The sequence below is a fragment of the Mastigoproctus giganteus genome, chromosome 8 (genome assembly GCF_048544385.1).
Source record: "Mastigoproctus giganteus isolate SK-2022 chromosome 8, ASM4854438v1, whole genome shotgun sequence".
Lineage (NCBI taxonomy): Eukaryota > Metazoa > Arthropoda > Arachnida > Uropygi > Thelyphonidae > Mastigoproctus > Mastigoproctus giganteus.
In genome coordinates, this window is record NC_143582.1 from 60725218 (window position 1) to 60740854 (window position 15637).

Consider the following 15637-nt stretch of genomic DNA (forward strand, 5'->3'; position numbering starts at 1 on the left):
CTATTAGAATGGCCAAATGACACAAAGGGGTCATTGGTTGATACATTTTTTCATTAAATGCATAAACTGCAGTTTATTTTCTATATAGAATACAATCTTATATCATGGTAAAAACAAAGTACAGTATGCTGATATTATGCTGCTCGACCAATAAGGTTTCATCCTGATCCGGAAATGATCAAGCTCAAAGGTCTGGGTCTGAAAGTTTATACTGTATTTATTCATTTATTTTAAATTTATTTCCAAAAGTTCTTGAGTGTAATAATGATGTACTGTACCAAATTATAAATATCAGAAAATGCATTTTCTATACTAGGCAGAGCCAATTAACTGACATGCAAACAGAACTACTATTCCTGGCCTACAGTTAAAAGTATTGTACATACATTATTGAATAATACTTAAATTGTTATTATTATTTGTACCTCACAAATTTTTGTGGCTTTATCTCACAAAAGTTCATCCTGGTCCCGATACCAGATTAAAAAGAAAATATCATAGTAGCAAACACTAATTTAGCAAAACAAAACTCTACTATGCTGTACTGTGATATTTTGTATATGTCTATAAAATATAGGGTATATTGGATTTGTAAAATATATAAGTATTTCATTCTCATTCATTTTACTTTCAAAAGGTAACTAACTACCATATGAAAGTGCAGTTGCTGAGGTTGAGAAAATGTTTGTAATATTGAGCTTTTCAGTCTGTAAATCAAATCTGAGGTACCAAAAAATTCTCTCAAGATATGGCCTTCTGCAAACAAGGGACATGAATACTGAAAAACAGTTTATTGACAGTAAAGACAATTATGTGAAAAATTAATATTAGTTTTTGTTACTGATCCTTTGTTTCATGATTAGACCACAATCTTATTGTACATTGAGCAGCTGCTGTGAAACTGATTAGTAAATCAAATTAATTTTTTGGCACAGCAAACAGATTTTTAATGCAACTAGGTTGTAATAATACAAGGTATAGCAATTAAAATAACTAATATTGTTCTGCTGATTCAAGATAATGTGAAATATGTTACCATATTTTTCAAACTGTAACTAAAGATAATTACTCAATTTTACATATGGCCTAATTAGAAAAATGTTTAACAATTTACAAATTACCTTGTTTTAGTGTCTTGCCAACAAATTCAGAAGACCATGGTCCTTTACCATCCTGACTATAAGCTCTAACTTTTACAAAATATAAAGCATCTGGCCGTAGATTATGCAAAGTATAGACAGTATCACTAATGTTTTTTTCATTAATATTGAAACCAGTATCATGATCTAAAACATGAATTTGGTACAACCACTTTTGCCAGGCCCCTTTTCCTAGAAAGGCAAAAATAACTCGTCTCATTAGAGGAAATAATGTATAAATATTCATTAATTAAATAAGTGAGAGCATACATGTGCTCGATATTTTCCTACATTGTATTAGTATTTAAGAATAAACAAGGAGTTATCTTTTATTCCATCGAAAATATATTCGCGATTTTGACAAAATGTTTTCCAGTACTAGAGGTTACATGGGGGGTTTGATATTCCTGGGATCAGGTTGGGGTGTGCTGCGCCGATCCTGGGGGTGTTGGATTACTCGTGGACTGATAGTATGGAACACGTTATGGGTTTTAAATTATTTTAGATTAATTTAATGACAATTTGTTTTTATTATTTTATAATTCACAAAAAGCAGAGTTGATCAAGAAGAATTCCTTTCAATGGAATAAAAGGTAACTCCCTGTTTATTCTTAAATAAAGCATAAATATTCATAAACAGTTAATACAAAATTAATAGAATAATCTCTTACACAGAAAGTAATCAATTTAATGAGAGTCTTTTCAAAATACCCAAAAACATTTTAGTAAATCAAATTATCAATTAATCTCTAAAAAATATTCTTAATTAGTCAAAAATGGCACAAATTTAAAATGGATATAAATGGCAGCAAGTCTATGGAAGAATGCTAAGATATAAGTTACTGGTGAAAAACTGTAGATCAGATAGACAAGTTAAATATTAGTTAATAATGTAAATGAGAATATAGCTGTCAACTTTAAACTTTTGGGAAGCTGGATATTCAGTATTTAGTGTAAACAGAAGGAAAAGAAGAGTTTTGCCAAAACAGGCAAAAAATAGGCATTTTTACAAAAAATCAGGTGGCCTTCTCGAAAAAAAAACAAAAAAAAAACAGGAGGTAAACAATATTTTTCAGATAAACCAGGAGATTTTCTTAGAGCGCACACCAGACTGGAAATTAAATTTCACTGTCAAAATACACATTCTATATTAAAATAAAGCCATAAGATTGTTTACCATTCAGTATGTTTTTAAACATTACCTTACCTAACATTTTTCTACCTGTAGATTTTTTGATATGAAAACATCTTTAATGGCACCAAACAATGGAATTTAACGGAAATGTGAGACAGATGTGTATTATTGTGATGAAATATTTGATCACAACAATACACATTGCAATCATACTTCTGCAGTAGTAACCGTAGGAAGTATGATTGTAACATCATACTAGGGAAGTATGAAGTCACAAAAGAACCATAATAATGGTTCTTTAGTGGCACATCATGCTATTCTACAAATGGATTTCACTAACCTCTTCGAAGCCAAGGATGTTTTCACATAAAACATCTTTTGTGTGTACAGGGAACACATGCAATTTTTTTCCCCTACCTAATTGAATATTCTTTGGCACACACACACTGCTATAAGGAATAACTAAAATAACAAGAATGACTTGGGATAACTTGTTATACAGTATTTCAAGATTCCTTGGGCCTTTGTAAGTTCTCTGATCAAGGACCACTTTACACATCAGTTCTTTCTTCTTTCATAATGGCATCTAGTAGTTTATCTTACTGAAATGACTGACAGAACTGATCTGCAAAATATCTCTTTATTTACCTTCAATGATACCACTGAGGAATAATGGAAACTTTTTATTTTATTTTTTTTTTTGGGAGGGGGGGGGAACCAATTTGTTTTAATTTGGTTCAAAAAAAGACTTTTCTCCAAATAGCATTATCAGATGACAAATTGGTTCTCCAAATATGATTATATTTAAATTAAAGTTAAATATTATTTAACTTAACAATATGAATTCTTTTTGGAGCTAGCAGACTTTCAACTGCCATAAGGAAACATGCTTTAGTCTTAGGAATCTATGATAGAATGTTGCTGGCCACCAAAAAAGTTCTGCAATTTACCCAGATTTATTAAAGTCATACAGCTTCCTCTATAAGTGCATTAAATATTTGAAGTTGTAATGCTTCACTGAATCATATCAGCATAAAAATTACCTTGACAGTAGGTGTAAATTTTGCACTAAACCTTTTTTATTTTTTTTTAATGCATAAAGCTGTACAATAAAGTTTTACTGTGTCAACTTATTTTGACATTCATGATGTACTGTCTCTGCACTTTTCTCTCACTGGTCATTTTTAATTGTGATTGACAAGGAAGGTGACCTTTATTAATTTATTGACAGAGAAGCGCGGTGTTTTGGATTATATTTATAGACTACACTACTCAACAAAATTAACAGAACAAAATTTTTTTTGTGAATATTTTATTATCAACAGTGTTGCCGAAGACGAATATTTGATATAATAAGCATCCTCACATACAAATTCCAAGTATCCAATAGAAATCAATCTATCACCTTACAGAGATACACATTATGCAAACCAATTATGCCTAGAAAAACACAGGTTATGACCACGTCACTTCATTCTCATTTTTTGGCTTGCTCAGTGGGACAGTCACATCTCCAGGACTCAGGATGGCAATTGATCATCATTTAGATGATTCTTTGAGATGGTGGGCCATTGAAGCTGGGCAGTCACATGATGGTAGACTTGAAGCTGGGTAGTCGCATGTTGGCTTAATGTGTCACACAGTGTTATCTCAACACTATGGAAGCAGTTTCAGGAGATAGGAACCATTACAAGAAGAGCTGGCCAAGGTCACCCAAGGGCTACATCAACCAGGATAGACTGCTATCTAGTTCAAACAGCAAGACAAAACTCTATGATGTCTTATTATCAACTGTCTCTTGAGGTTGCTGTGACCACAGGCGAAAACATTTCCAACTGGACTGTGTTAAGGCTCAATTCAAGGAAGCTACTGGTTTGTATCCCATTAACCCTAAACCACTGCAGAGCTTGTTGAAACTGGTGCCATGAACATATGACTTGGAGTCTTGACAAATGAGGTACAGTTCTGTTCTTTGACGAGTCCTGTTTTAGCCTACAAACAGATTCTGGATGTTATTTCACCTGGAGACAACGAGGAATGTGGTACCATCTCTCCAACATCAGTGAAGGGACATTTACAGTGAAGACAGTGTTCTCATGTGGGGGCAGAATAATGATCTGCACCCCTCCATGTGTTTGATTGGGCTACCATAACCATGCAGTGATACCGAGAACATATCCTCAAATCCTACATGTGACTTTTTATGGGTGCAGTTGGCCCAGATTTTTTTTCATGCATAACAATGCCATTGCACATAGAGCTCAAGTGGCAGAGGAATATCTTGAAACTGAATATATCCAATGACTGTCATGGCCAGCATGATCACCAGACTTAAATCTGATTGAACAAATGTGGGGTGCCCTTGGGCATCACATTGCACGCTGACAACCAACTCCTCTGTCACTCGGTGAGCTAAGGTTTGCACAGGTGGAAGAATGGGATCTGCTGCCACAGAATCTTATAGACACCCTTATATGGAGCATGGTTCACCACTGTCAGGTCTGTTTAGCCATTGGAGGGGATCATACGCCATACTGATGTCATGTGACCATATTTTTGAGCAATGTATCGACTTCTGTAATGCGACCTTTTTGGTAATTCTTATACAACCCCCATAAATGTCCCTTATACCCATCTGAAGTTTCTCATTGTCTCTTCATTTCATCATTATTCTATGGTACACCACCATACCAAATTTTGTCCCAATTCATTGCAAGCTGCACATGTTACACAACGTTTTTTACACATTCTGCTAATTTTGTCAAACAGTGTGCAAATTTGGTGTTGAAAACAATCAATTTATTTTCTTTGAAAATAATTCTATTATTAAAATAGTTTTTAATAAACTTTAAGTTCTTTTATTAATATTTATTGCTTTCTAAATTGAGATAAAATATAATTCCTGGGCTGTATTTGTAGTAAGGTATAATTCCTGGGCCAAAGTTAAAAGATTAGAATTTTTTAAAAATTCTGTGAATGTGAATTTTTTCTTAATTCTGAGTTGAAAATGAAATCTGTAGAATAAAGACTCCTCTAGGGCTAACTGAGCAATTACATCAAACTATTCTCGGGTGTCTATCATGGCCATATTTGCAAAATTAAGAAAAAATTCCAATTTTAATACATACTTAATGTGTAACAGTTTTACAATTTTTTGTGAAGAGAAAATCATGGAGAAAACAGCATTTTTTCAGAAAGACAGAGAAATCTAGATATTGAACAACTATTCAATTCAGTTTGTTACTTTATAAGATGCATTTCTCCTTGGATGTATATGTTTTTTTTTTTCTCTATCCATCCACTGATGAAAGAAAAAGATTCTCTAGGAATGTATGGAGCAGTTTAATACAATGGTTTTTGAGTGACTTTAATGAACTTTATTATTATTAACTATCCAATCTACAGTCCACCACCACCAACGCATCTTAGCATTCCTTTTTGAGACTTGAAACCATTCTGTAATAATAAAACTAGAATTTCATGTCTAGAACTGGCCCCAGGTCTATCAGCACCCTATGCGAGAAGTTTATGCATTATATTTTTACTATTAACTGAAAAATACTTATTTTTTAAAATTTTACTTACTTTTTTTGAATTGGAATGTAAGATTGACTTTGTATCATTACTTAAGATTTACAGCAAATCAGTGAATTTATGGGGCATTTTTGGTCACCCTAAATTTTGGTGCCCTGCATAGCCACACCACTCGAACACCCCTGTTCATGTCTTTTCTTCTCTATTAAACTCTAAATTTTTGTATTCGCATATAGATGTATCATTTCTTATTCATTACTTACATCATTACAACATTCATGCAACATAAATATAAAAATGAGAAGAATTCTGTCTCCATTTTTATCTTAGCAGTTCATTTAATTCAAACAAATTTATTAAACAGCAGAATTTAGATATATATTTAAGTATTCTTAACTCTAAAGCTTTTTTATATTTCTTATTCACATCATTAAAAATTTAAGTTTTGGAGTAACTGGAAATTGACAAGATTTCCATGTCTGACCAACATTGTGAATAGTTTTAAAACCACTGATTATCTCAATATCTAATGAACAATGAACACCTCCTCTGTGATGTTAATACCTTGCTTTTTGAAAATATGCATATCTTAAAAAATCTCTACATCTTTTTTTTGAAAATCTCTACTTCTGTTTGACTGATAAAGTCAATGTTGATTCACAAGGTTTTATAGCAGAGAATATTTATGAATTCGATTAAATACATTTTCTCTAAAACAGATGACCAATATTAAACCCAGTCTTTTTCACTGAACAATTCTTTCTCCATTTTTATCTTAGCTATATTCTTCAACAAACAATTCCTTATTCAAATCCTCAAATTCATATTCATTCAACTATAAAAACATCAGTATTACTTGCAGATGTGATCCATGAGCACTGTTCTGCTACTTTCTGGATTCAGACAAGGCCTTTATTTTTGGCATCAAATGAGGAAGGTAAGATGTATGAAGATGTACGAATAATACAAAGATCTTTAAAGCCATTAGAGAGTCAGAGAGAATATAAGAAGATTTAACACAAAAAAAGTAGAACAAGCATTAAGGGAAAAAGGACTTAAATTAGCAGTCATAAGCAGGAATACAGAAAGACAAATGAACTGAAACTAAAGAATAGTGATGATGCATTTATAAATAGCAGAATGGCAAAATTCTAATAGCAGAGGATGGCAGGGCGCCTCCGTAGCCAGATGGGCAGGAGCAGCAGTGCGTAGCACACGCTTCTTGATTAGACCGGGGTTTGAGCCCGTAACCACCAAATATGGAGGATGCGGAAAGGTCAGGAAATGACCACCGCATATACCCGGAGCAATATGGCCTTAGTTGCTAATGCTCCTAAAAACCAAATAACAAACAAACAGAAGATGGTGGAGGTAAAGAAAACCAACACGAGAACGACGAGAAATATCAGATAACTTACGGGGAAAATTAGTTTCCCGATACAGTACTCTAGCATTGCTCGCTCGGTAAACAGACGGTAGGTGTTATTGGTCTGGAGCAAAGTCAAGAACGATATATTGATTGATAGGTAGGTGTGGCAAACAATGTGCTGATTGGTGAATGAACACAACACACGATAACATCGGCTTAGTATCCTGTAACTCAGAAGCACTAATGGTAACTTGCCCTACTTGCAGCTTTCCATAATGGTGAAAAAAATTCAGGTTACTTCTACTTGAATCCCATGGGAGCTTGAACCCCTCCCGAAATGAAGGGGGTAACCTAACCGATTTTCTTTAGAATCATGGGTGGACTAGTGCAGAAATTTTTTAAGACACTTGTGTGGATACACATGCATCATAACGTCAATCAACACCTCAATAGCTATTCGCTACATACATATATATATATATATATAAAAAGAATCTTTCTTTCTTTTCCTATTATTTCCTAACCTACCATTTAAGGTCAGGTTACGAAATATAATGAAAAATAGAGAAACCTTTTTCTTTTTTCGTAACCAAGCCTAAATCAACAATATAATAAAAGCATTCATGAACTCCAAAAATCTGCTTTTAATAATGAGAAAAAAACATAATGAAGAACATAAAAATGAACGGAACGAAACTTTTATTAATTTAGTTTTCATCAGCCAACATTTTATTTTCCTTACAAATTTCTTCCATCTTTAAAAGATTCATGGCTACTATTACCTGTTTACCATTCATCGCAAAACTATTATGCACTGTTCTCTACTCATAAATACACATTATAATGCCAACCAATGACTACACAGTAGCTTGTCATCTGTCGCGCCCACCAACAATCATTTCATCTTTTGCCACGCCTACCAGTCAATCAATATATCCTTTTCGATTTTGGCTCCAGACCGATAACACCTACCATCTGTTTACTGAGCGAGCAGCGCTAGAGTCTGGTATTGGGGAAACTAATTTTCCGAGTAAGTTATCTGACTTTTCTCGTCATTCTCGTGTTTACTTTCTTTACCTTAGCCCAGAGGACTACTATAAAGAATTATATAAGGAGCGAGGGAATGATGTCAGCAGTGAGGAAGATGGTTCACAAATTAGCAACACATATGACATACTCGATATCCTTCCTGATGAGGCAGAACATGCATCGAAGAAAATGAAGTATCAAAAAGCCCCGGGTGAAGATGAAGTTACTGTAGAGTTGTTAAAAGTAGGAGGAAGAGACATGACACAAAAACTGGCAAGACTCTTCACAAAATACATTAGGAATGGCATGATGCCTAAGGAGTGGAATAATGTAATCATAATTTTGCTGCATAAGAAAGGAGATAAATCAGAAATTGGAAATTATAGATGAATTAGCTTACTGTTCCACATCTACAAGTTGTTAACAAGGGTCATTACTAACAGATTAAAAAGAATACATAATGAGAATCAAGAAAGAACAAGCTGGCTTTAGGACAGGATTCTCAACTAAAATCACCTTCATGTAAGATCACAGCTAATGAAAAAAGCAAATGAATATAAAACACCATTATGCCTGGCATTTGTTGGTTATGAAAAGGCATTTGACTCCATACAGTATAAGGCAATGTTTCGGGCATTGGAAAGACAAGGCATAGACACCCCATACATTATGATTCTGAAGAAAATATACGAGAATGCTACTTCCTTTATTAGACTAGACAAAGATAGTAGCAAATTTAAAATTGAGAAAGGAGTTCAACAAGAAGACACGATATCTCCAAAGTTGTTTACTGCTGCCCTTGAGGAAGCTTTCAGAAGACTGGACTGGTCATAGAAAGGAGTCAATGTGAATGGAGAGTACATAAACCATTTACAGATGAAATTGTGATCATAAGCCATGATCCCAAAGAATTAGAGAAAAATCTTAATCAGTTATGCAGAGTTAGTAAGGATTTCGGACCAGAGATGAATATGGCTAAAACAAAAGTAACGATGAACAAGTATGCCACAGAAAGGGATATAATCATTGAAGGAGCAGTAATCGAAAAGGTAGATTCATATTTATATCTGGGACAAGTCATTAGCTATAATAATGATAAATGGATGGATGTCAAGAGAAGAATAAATTTTGGATGAATAGCATTCAGGAAATATAGTCACATACTGAGGATCAATAACCGAATTTGTCTGAAATGTAAAATAATGAACCAATGTATACTCCCCACCATGACTTATGGAAGTGAAACTTGGGCACTCACCAAAAGAATGGAAGAGAAGCTGAAAACTACACGGTGAAGAATGGAATGAATTATGGTAGGAATCAGTTAGATAAGAAGAGAAACACATGGATTAGGCAAAAAACACAAATGACATTCTTATCAAAACTAAAGAACTGAAGAGGACTTAGGTGGGACACACAGCTTGAAGACATGATGGCAGATGGACTAAGAAAATAACAGATTGGTACTCAAGAGGAGCTATAAGAAAACCTGGAAGACAACAACGGAGATGGACAGATGAAATTCACGAGTTCATGGGTAGTAAATGGATGGCCATTGTACAAAACAGACGGAACTGGAAAGTTGCTGGCAAGGCCTTCATCCTGCAGTGGATTGTAACTGGCTGATGATGAAGGAAGGTAAGATATTTTAATAACACAATCTTATCACGCCCTCTTTGAGTTATTTATAGTTAGTTATTTGGTTTTTAGGAGCATTAGCAACTAAGGCCATATTGCTCCGCGATATGCGGTGGTCATTCCCTGACCTTTCCACATCCTCCGTATTTGGTGGTGACGGGCTTGAACCCCGGTCTAATCAAGAAGCATGTGCTACGCACTGCTGCTCCTTCCCACCTGGCTACGGAGGTGCCCCCTCTTTGAGTGGACTGGGGTTCAAGCCTGTGACTGCTAAATACGATTAACGTTTGTATTGATGATTTATTGTAAACTTCACTAACCTGGTGGTCATGCCAGAGTATAAACAAGAACTCTTTTTTTTTTTTTTCTTTTTTTTTTTCCCCTTAGGAAAATGTGCTAAAAATACTTAGTGACTGCAACAAAAAAAAAATAGCTTCATATTGTGCAGAAGATATTATCATAAGCTTTCATTTTTCTCATTTCCTTTCTCTTAGGAAAACTGTAAAATCGGGATATACTTTACATCCATATTTTATAGTATACGTATAAGAAAGATGCAAAGTTTCATGAAAAAGCATTAATCTCTCAAATTGTCTACCGATAAGTAACATTTCCCTAAAAAGAGAAGTATAATGTTACTTGTTAGTGAGCAGTGCCACTCCCAAACAGCTATTTTTGTACTTGTACCTCATCAATGGAGGTCAGGAATCCCAGTACAGTATCTGACAGCCCAGTAATGGTATAAGCATACAAGATGAGAGATGCCAAAACATGTAAACAGTAGAGTAGCATAAGGCAACTAATCACAGCAGTCTTGCAAATTGAGAGATCAATCACAAGCATAGGGATGTAACTCCCACCATGGTTATTATTGTATTAACAGCTTTAGAGATTTAGTTGCTCATAATTTGTAAGTTGCTATTTAAGAATACTAATATCCATTTCCTTCCAAGGATCATGGTTTGAAGAAGCACAGATGGTATCAATATTAAAAAGTTCAGAAACAGTCTCCAATATAACTGGAACCATAAATTGAGTTAACGATTCTCCTTGTAAGTTGTAAAAGCTCATCATAAAGTATATGAATGGCAGGGCCTTCACTTTGTAACATGCTGAGGAATTTATGGAACAGTTCTCCAATCGTTTTGATAAAATGCATCTTTGCTGATGTTCATAGGTCTAAAAAACGAATTTCATATTTTAAACCCAGGAATATTCATATTTTAAATCCACTTTTTAATAATTTGGTAAAAAGTAAAAGAAACAGGAAAGTAGGTTCTAGGTTCAAGATATAATTTATGCATTGTATGACGGTAACCAGTGTGACTCACTAATTACTACATTATGCAGAATGGAACAATGAACAACTCTCAATAACAGCTTCTTTTAGCACCAGAAAAGAAAAGACTGCTGTAAAATCTTACTCCCATGCTAGATATTTGTCCAAAAGATCTTCTATCAACAAAGCAACAACTGCCTTTGTTCTTAAACCAAAAACATTGTGCAGAACAGAAGTTATATAAACCAGTGCTGTTCAACCTTTTCAGCTAGCTGGGAATCTTGGCTAAGGTAAAGAAAGCTAACATGAGAATAACGAGAAACGTCGGGTAACTTACTCGGAAAATTAGTTTCCTGACACTGGACTTTAGCACTGCTCGCTCAGTAAACAGACAGTAGGTGTTGGTCTGGAGCCAAAATCGAGAAGGATATATTGATTGACAGGTAGGTGTGGCAAACGATGAAATGATTGGTGGTGGGTGTGACAGACGACAAACTACTGTGTATTTATGAGTAAAGAACAGTGCATAATAGTTTTGTGATGAACGGTAAACAGGTAATAGTAGCCATGAATCTTTTAAAGACGGAAGAAATTTGTAAGGAAAATAAAATGTTGGTTGATGAAAACTAAATTAATAAAAGTTTCGTTCTGTTCATTTTTATGTTCTTCATTATGTTTTTTTCTCATTATTAAAAGCAGATTTTTGGAGTTCATGAGTGTTTTTACTATATTGTTGATTTAGGTTTGGTTACGAAAAAAGGAAAAGGTTTCTCTATTTTTCGTTATATTTCATAACCTGACCTTAAAAATAAAAGTACAGTAATAAAAAATTAATATTTTGTTAATGAACAATTTATGCGCTAGTCCACCCATAATTCTAAAGAATAAAGGTTAGGTTATCCCCTCCATTTCGGGAGGGTTCAAGCTCCCATGGGATTCTAGCGGAGGTAACTTGACCTTTTTTCACAATTAGGGCATATTATTGAACAATAAAATAAAAATACAGTCATAAAAAAATTTATTTTTTTATAAATGTATTTCTAAATATGACTGTGATTCTAAAGAAAAAAGGTCAAGCTCCCATGGGATTCAAGTGACTTTTAACCTGACTTTTTTTTCACCATTATGGAAAGTGTTCATTAGGGCAAGTTACCATTAGTGCTACTAAACCGATATTATTGTGTGTTGTGTTTGTGCACCAATTAGCACATCGTTTGCCAAGCCTACCTGTCAGTCAATATATCATTCTTGACTTTGCTCCAGACCGATAACACCTACTGTCTGTTTACCGAGCGAGCGGTGCTAGAGTGCCATATCGGGAAAATAATTTTCCATGTAAGTTATCCAATGTTTCTCATCGTTCTTGTGTTGGCTTTCTTTACCTTCACCAGAATCTTTTAAGAATGTTTAGGGGTGCCACCAAAAAAAAAATAAAATAAAATAAATTTAATATTTACCAAAAATAAGCATATATATACACTTTACTGCATCTTACATTATTTTTCTGTTACATAATCATCTGTAATTACTCATGGAAAAATATGGACAATTTTCTATGGAAAAATATTAAACTTTGGAGAAAATAATAAATTTCTAAAATTAACCTCAATTGACCCTATTTCATAAATTTACTAATGCAAATTTATAGGCAGATATTTTTATAAGTAGCATGAGTTTTATTTTCAATAACAGAATGGAACATTATTATAGCAGTGCAGGCAAGGAGAAAGAGAAGATATTGAAATGCTTAAAACATTTCATTTTATTTCAGAATAATTAATTTCTAATGCTGAAATCCTAGAAATTCTTCTGAACACATATTCTAAGAAAAAAAGATAGTTTGTGAGCACCATCTAACTTTTTTTTTGAGAGTGTTGCAATGAAGTCCTGATATATAACGTATACATATGTTTATAAGATCTTTGTGGCTATTTTCTTTCAGTTTATATATCTTTCAACATTTGTATAATTATAGGTGTTCCAACTGAAACAATCTTAATCATGTGCTGTAAATAAGTACTGTCTTTTCTCAACTTTTCTAGTAGATTACACATTTTAAAATATCTGATGTGGTATGTGTAAGAATGGATGCTTTAAAAAAATAGTTTATACCTCTCTAAAATGTCATATTCTGGTAGGTATTTATTTAAAAAATGTTCTAGTTAGACTGAAAAAACAAAAATTTCTGTCACCAGCTGTTATAAGTAACTGCATAAAATTAAAAAAAGTCAGAAATGCTTAGGGTATTGCTGTGATTTCCTTTTTATTTGTCTACTTTTCAGAAAAACCATGTGTGTAACTTTAATGCTCACAGTTCTGTAATGATGGGATATATGTTCATATAACATTTTTCATTCAAAATCACCTAATTAATAACCTGAAGTTTAAGAGAGAACTACCAATTGATACACTATTAGTATCACTTATTATTATCTTTATTAATAACAATTATTATCTTTTTTAATACCATCATTTTCTAGAATTTCTACAGTTTCTTGGTCACGTGCACAACTCTAGTGCATGTGGGGTAGCATATGCAACCAAAAGATGTCAGAAATCCTGGAATGTGATACAATTAACAAAAACAATAATTGTAGTATAATGGTGTATCAATTGATAGTTATCGCAGCTATCTCTTAATGGAAATAGCCCACAGAAGAAATGACTCTTTTAAGTCATGATTACGGAACCTGAAGTTTGGTCGTCATTTTACCTAGCTATACATTAATTGAAAAAAAAAAAATCTTTCTGCCTATATAAATCAAAAAAATGTTTTCATGGATGCTAACTGCTAACTTTGATGATGAAATGGTTTATTTTAAGGAGATCTCACTTAAATTAAATCACTATATTGATGAGTTACTATAGCAAATTGAGAATACTGTGTAATGCAATGCATTCAGTAGTGATTGCAAAACAAATGGTATAAACCAAGTGGATGCATTATTTGATGTGATGTATCAGAATATAAAAACGAAGGGAACAAAATATTTGTTAATTGAATTAAAAGACCAGAAAGTTGATAACAGTAGTTGAAAAACAATGTGGAAATAAAAACTCTAAGCAACTCTCAAAATAAGAGAAAGTTATAACTAATTGTAAAAAAAGTGCAAAACATGAACCAAACTGTGTTAAAATAAATTAAGTTAGTCATCATTATCTGTCATCATTCCGCTAGTCCACGGGTCGATGTATGAAACCTCGACACCATGCCCTGTCCGTGTACTTCTCTCTCTCTCTGTCGTTGATTTCACTCCAGTTTCCTCCTCTCTTAATGACATCGGTCTTTATCATGTCTTGCCATCTCATTCTTGGTCTCCTCCTTGTCTTTTGTCCCTTAATTGTAAATCAAACATTCTTCTTGGCAAATACCTCTCGTTCATACTCTTGACATGTCCAAACCTTTTCAAATGGGACCTTTGAATCCTATTCTGGAGTTTTTCAACCTGAATTCTCTCCCTAATCACATCATTCCTGATTTTGTTGCATCTTGTCTTTCTGGCTAAGTTCCTCACAAATCTCATTTCTGCCCCCTGAATTCTGCTTTCATCCTTTTTCCCTCATAGTACAAGAATTGCACTATGAGATCAGAATTGGTACATAATATGCCTGATATATAGCCTTCTTACTGGTATGTTCCTGTTCCAGATCAGATCTCTTGTTTGCCTATAGAAATTCCAGCCTGCTTGTATCCATCTACTTATTTCTTCGTCTATCACTCCAGTCTTTGTAATGGTGCTTCCTAGATACCTCACTCCTCTCCTGACTGAAAACCAGTCCAAATTCATTGGCCAGGCTAGCCCATGTATCAACTTGCTGTTGCACTTGTTCCCTCTCTCTCTCCCCATATGCAGAGGTCATCTACGAAGAGCATGACTTTCATCTGGTCCTGTCCAAGTTGTTCCACCACTCTACATTGCACATCATTCATGATAGCTATGAATAGTAGTGGTGACAGAATGCCTCCTTGCCTCAAACCTGATATTATTTCAAAGCTCTCCGTCAACCCCATCACCATTCTTACTTTGCTCATTGTATTGGTGCACATATTCTCAATTCTCTCACAATATGTTCCTCTATCCCCAATTTCTCAAAATCTCCCACACTTTCTCTCTCTTTATGGCATCAAAAGCTTTCTTTATATCCAAAAATGCTATCCATAATTCTTTATTGTGTTCATAACACTTTTCCATCAGTTGCCTGATGCAGAATATTACATTGACCGTTGATCTGCCAGATCTGATCTAAAGCCATACTGTTCCTCGGCCATCCTATTTTCAATCGTTCCTCTTACTTCTGCTCTAACGCTCTCTCATATAGCTTACTCACATGCGAGGTCAGTGTGATGCCTCTATAATTGGAACACTTTTTCCTGTTCCCCTTCTTGAACAACGGGATGATCAAACCTTCTTTCCCGTTCTTTGGCACCTGTCTCTCATCCCAGATCTTATGGAACAGTCTGTATGTCCATGCTATCCCTGCCTCGCCCATAGCCTTCAGCATCTCTTCATTTA

The 15637-nt window shown here is 34.1% G+C and overlaps 1 protein-coding gene across 1 annotated transcript in view; it reads right to left on the reverse strand.

Annotated features, from left to right (window-relative positions):
* LOC150081563 (proto-oncogene tyrosine-protein kinase ROS-like) overlaps nt 1–15637 on the reverse strand; it is a 356247-nt gene that overhangs the window by 266087 nt on the left and 74523 nt on the right. Inside the window, exon 10 of the mRNA XM_090380246.1 lies at nt 1122–1331. Coding sequence (XP_090236372.1) covers nt 1122–1331 — 210 coding nt within the window. The remainder of the gene's footprint in view (nt 1–1121; nt 1332–15637) is intronic.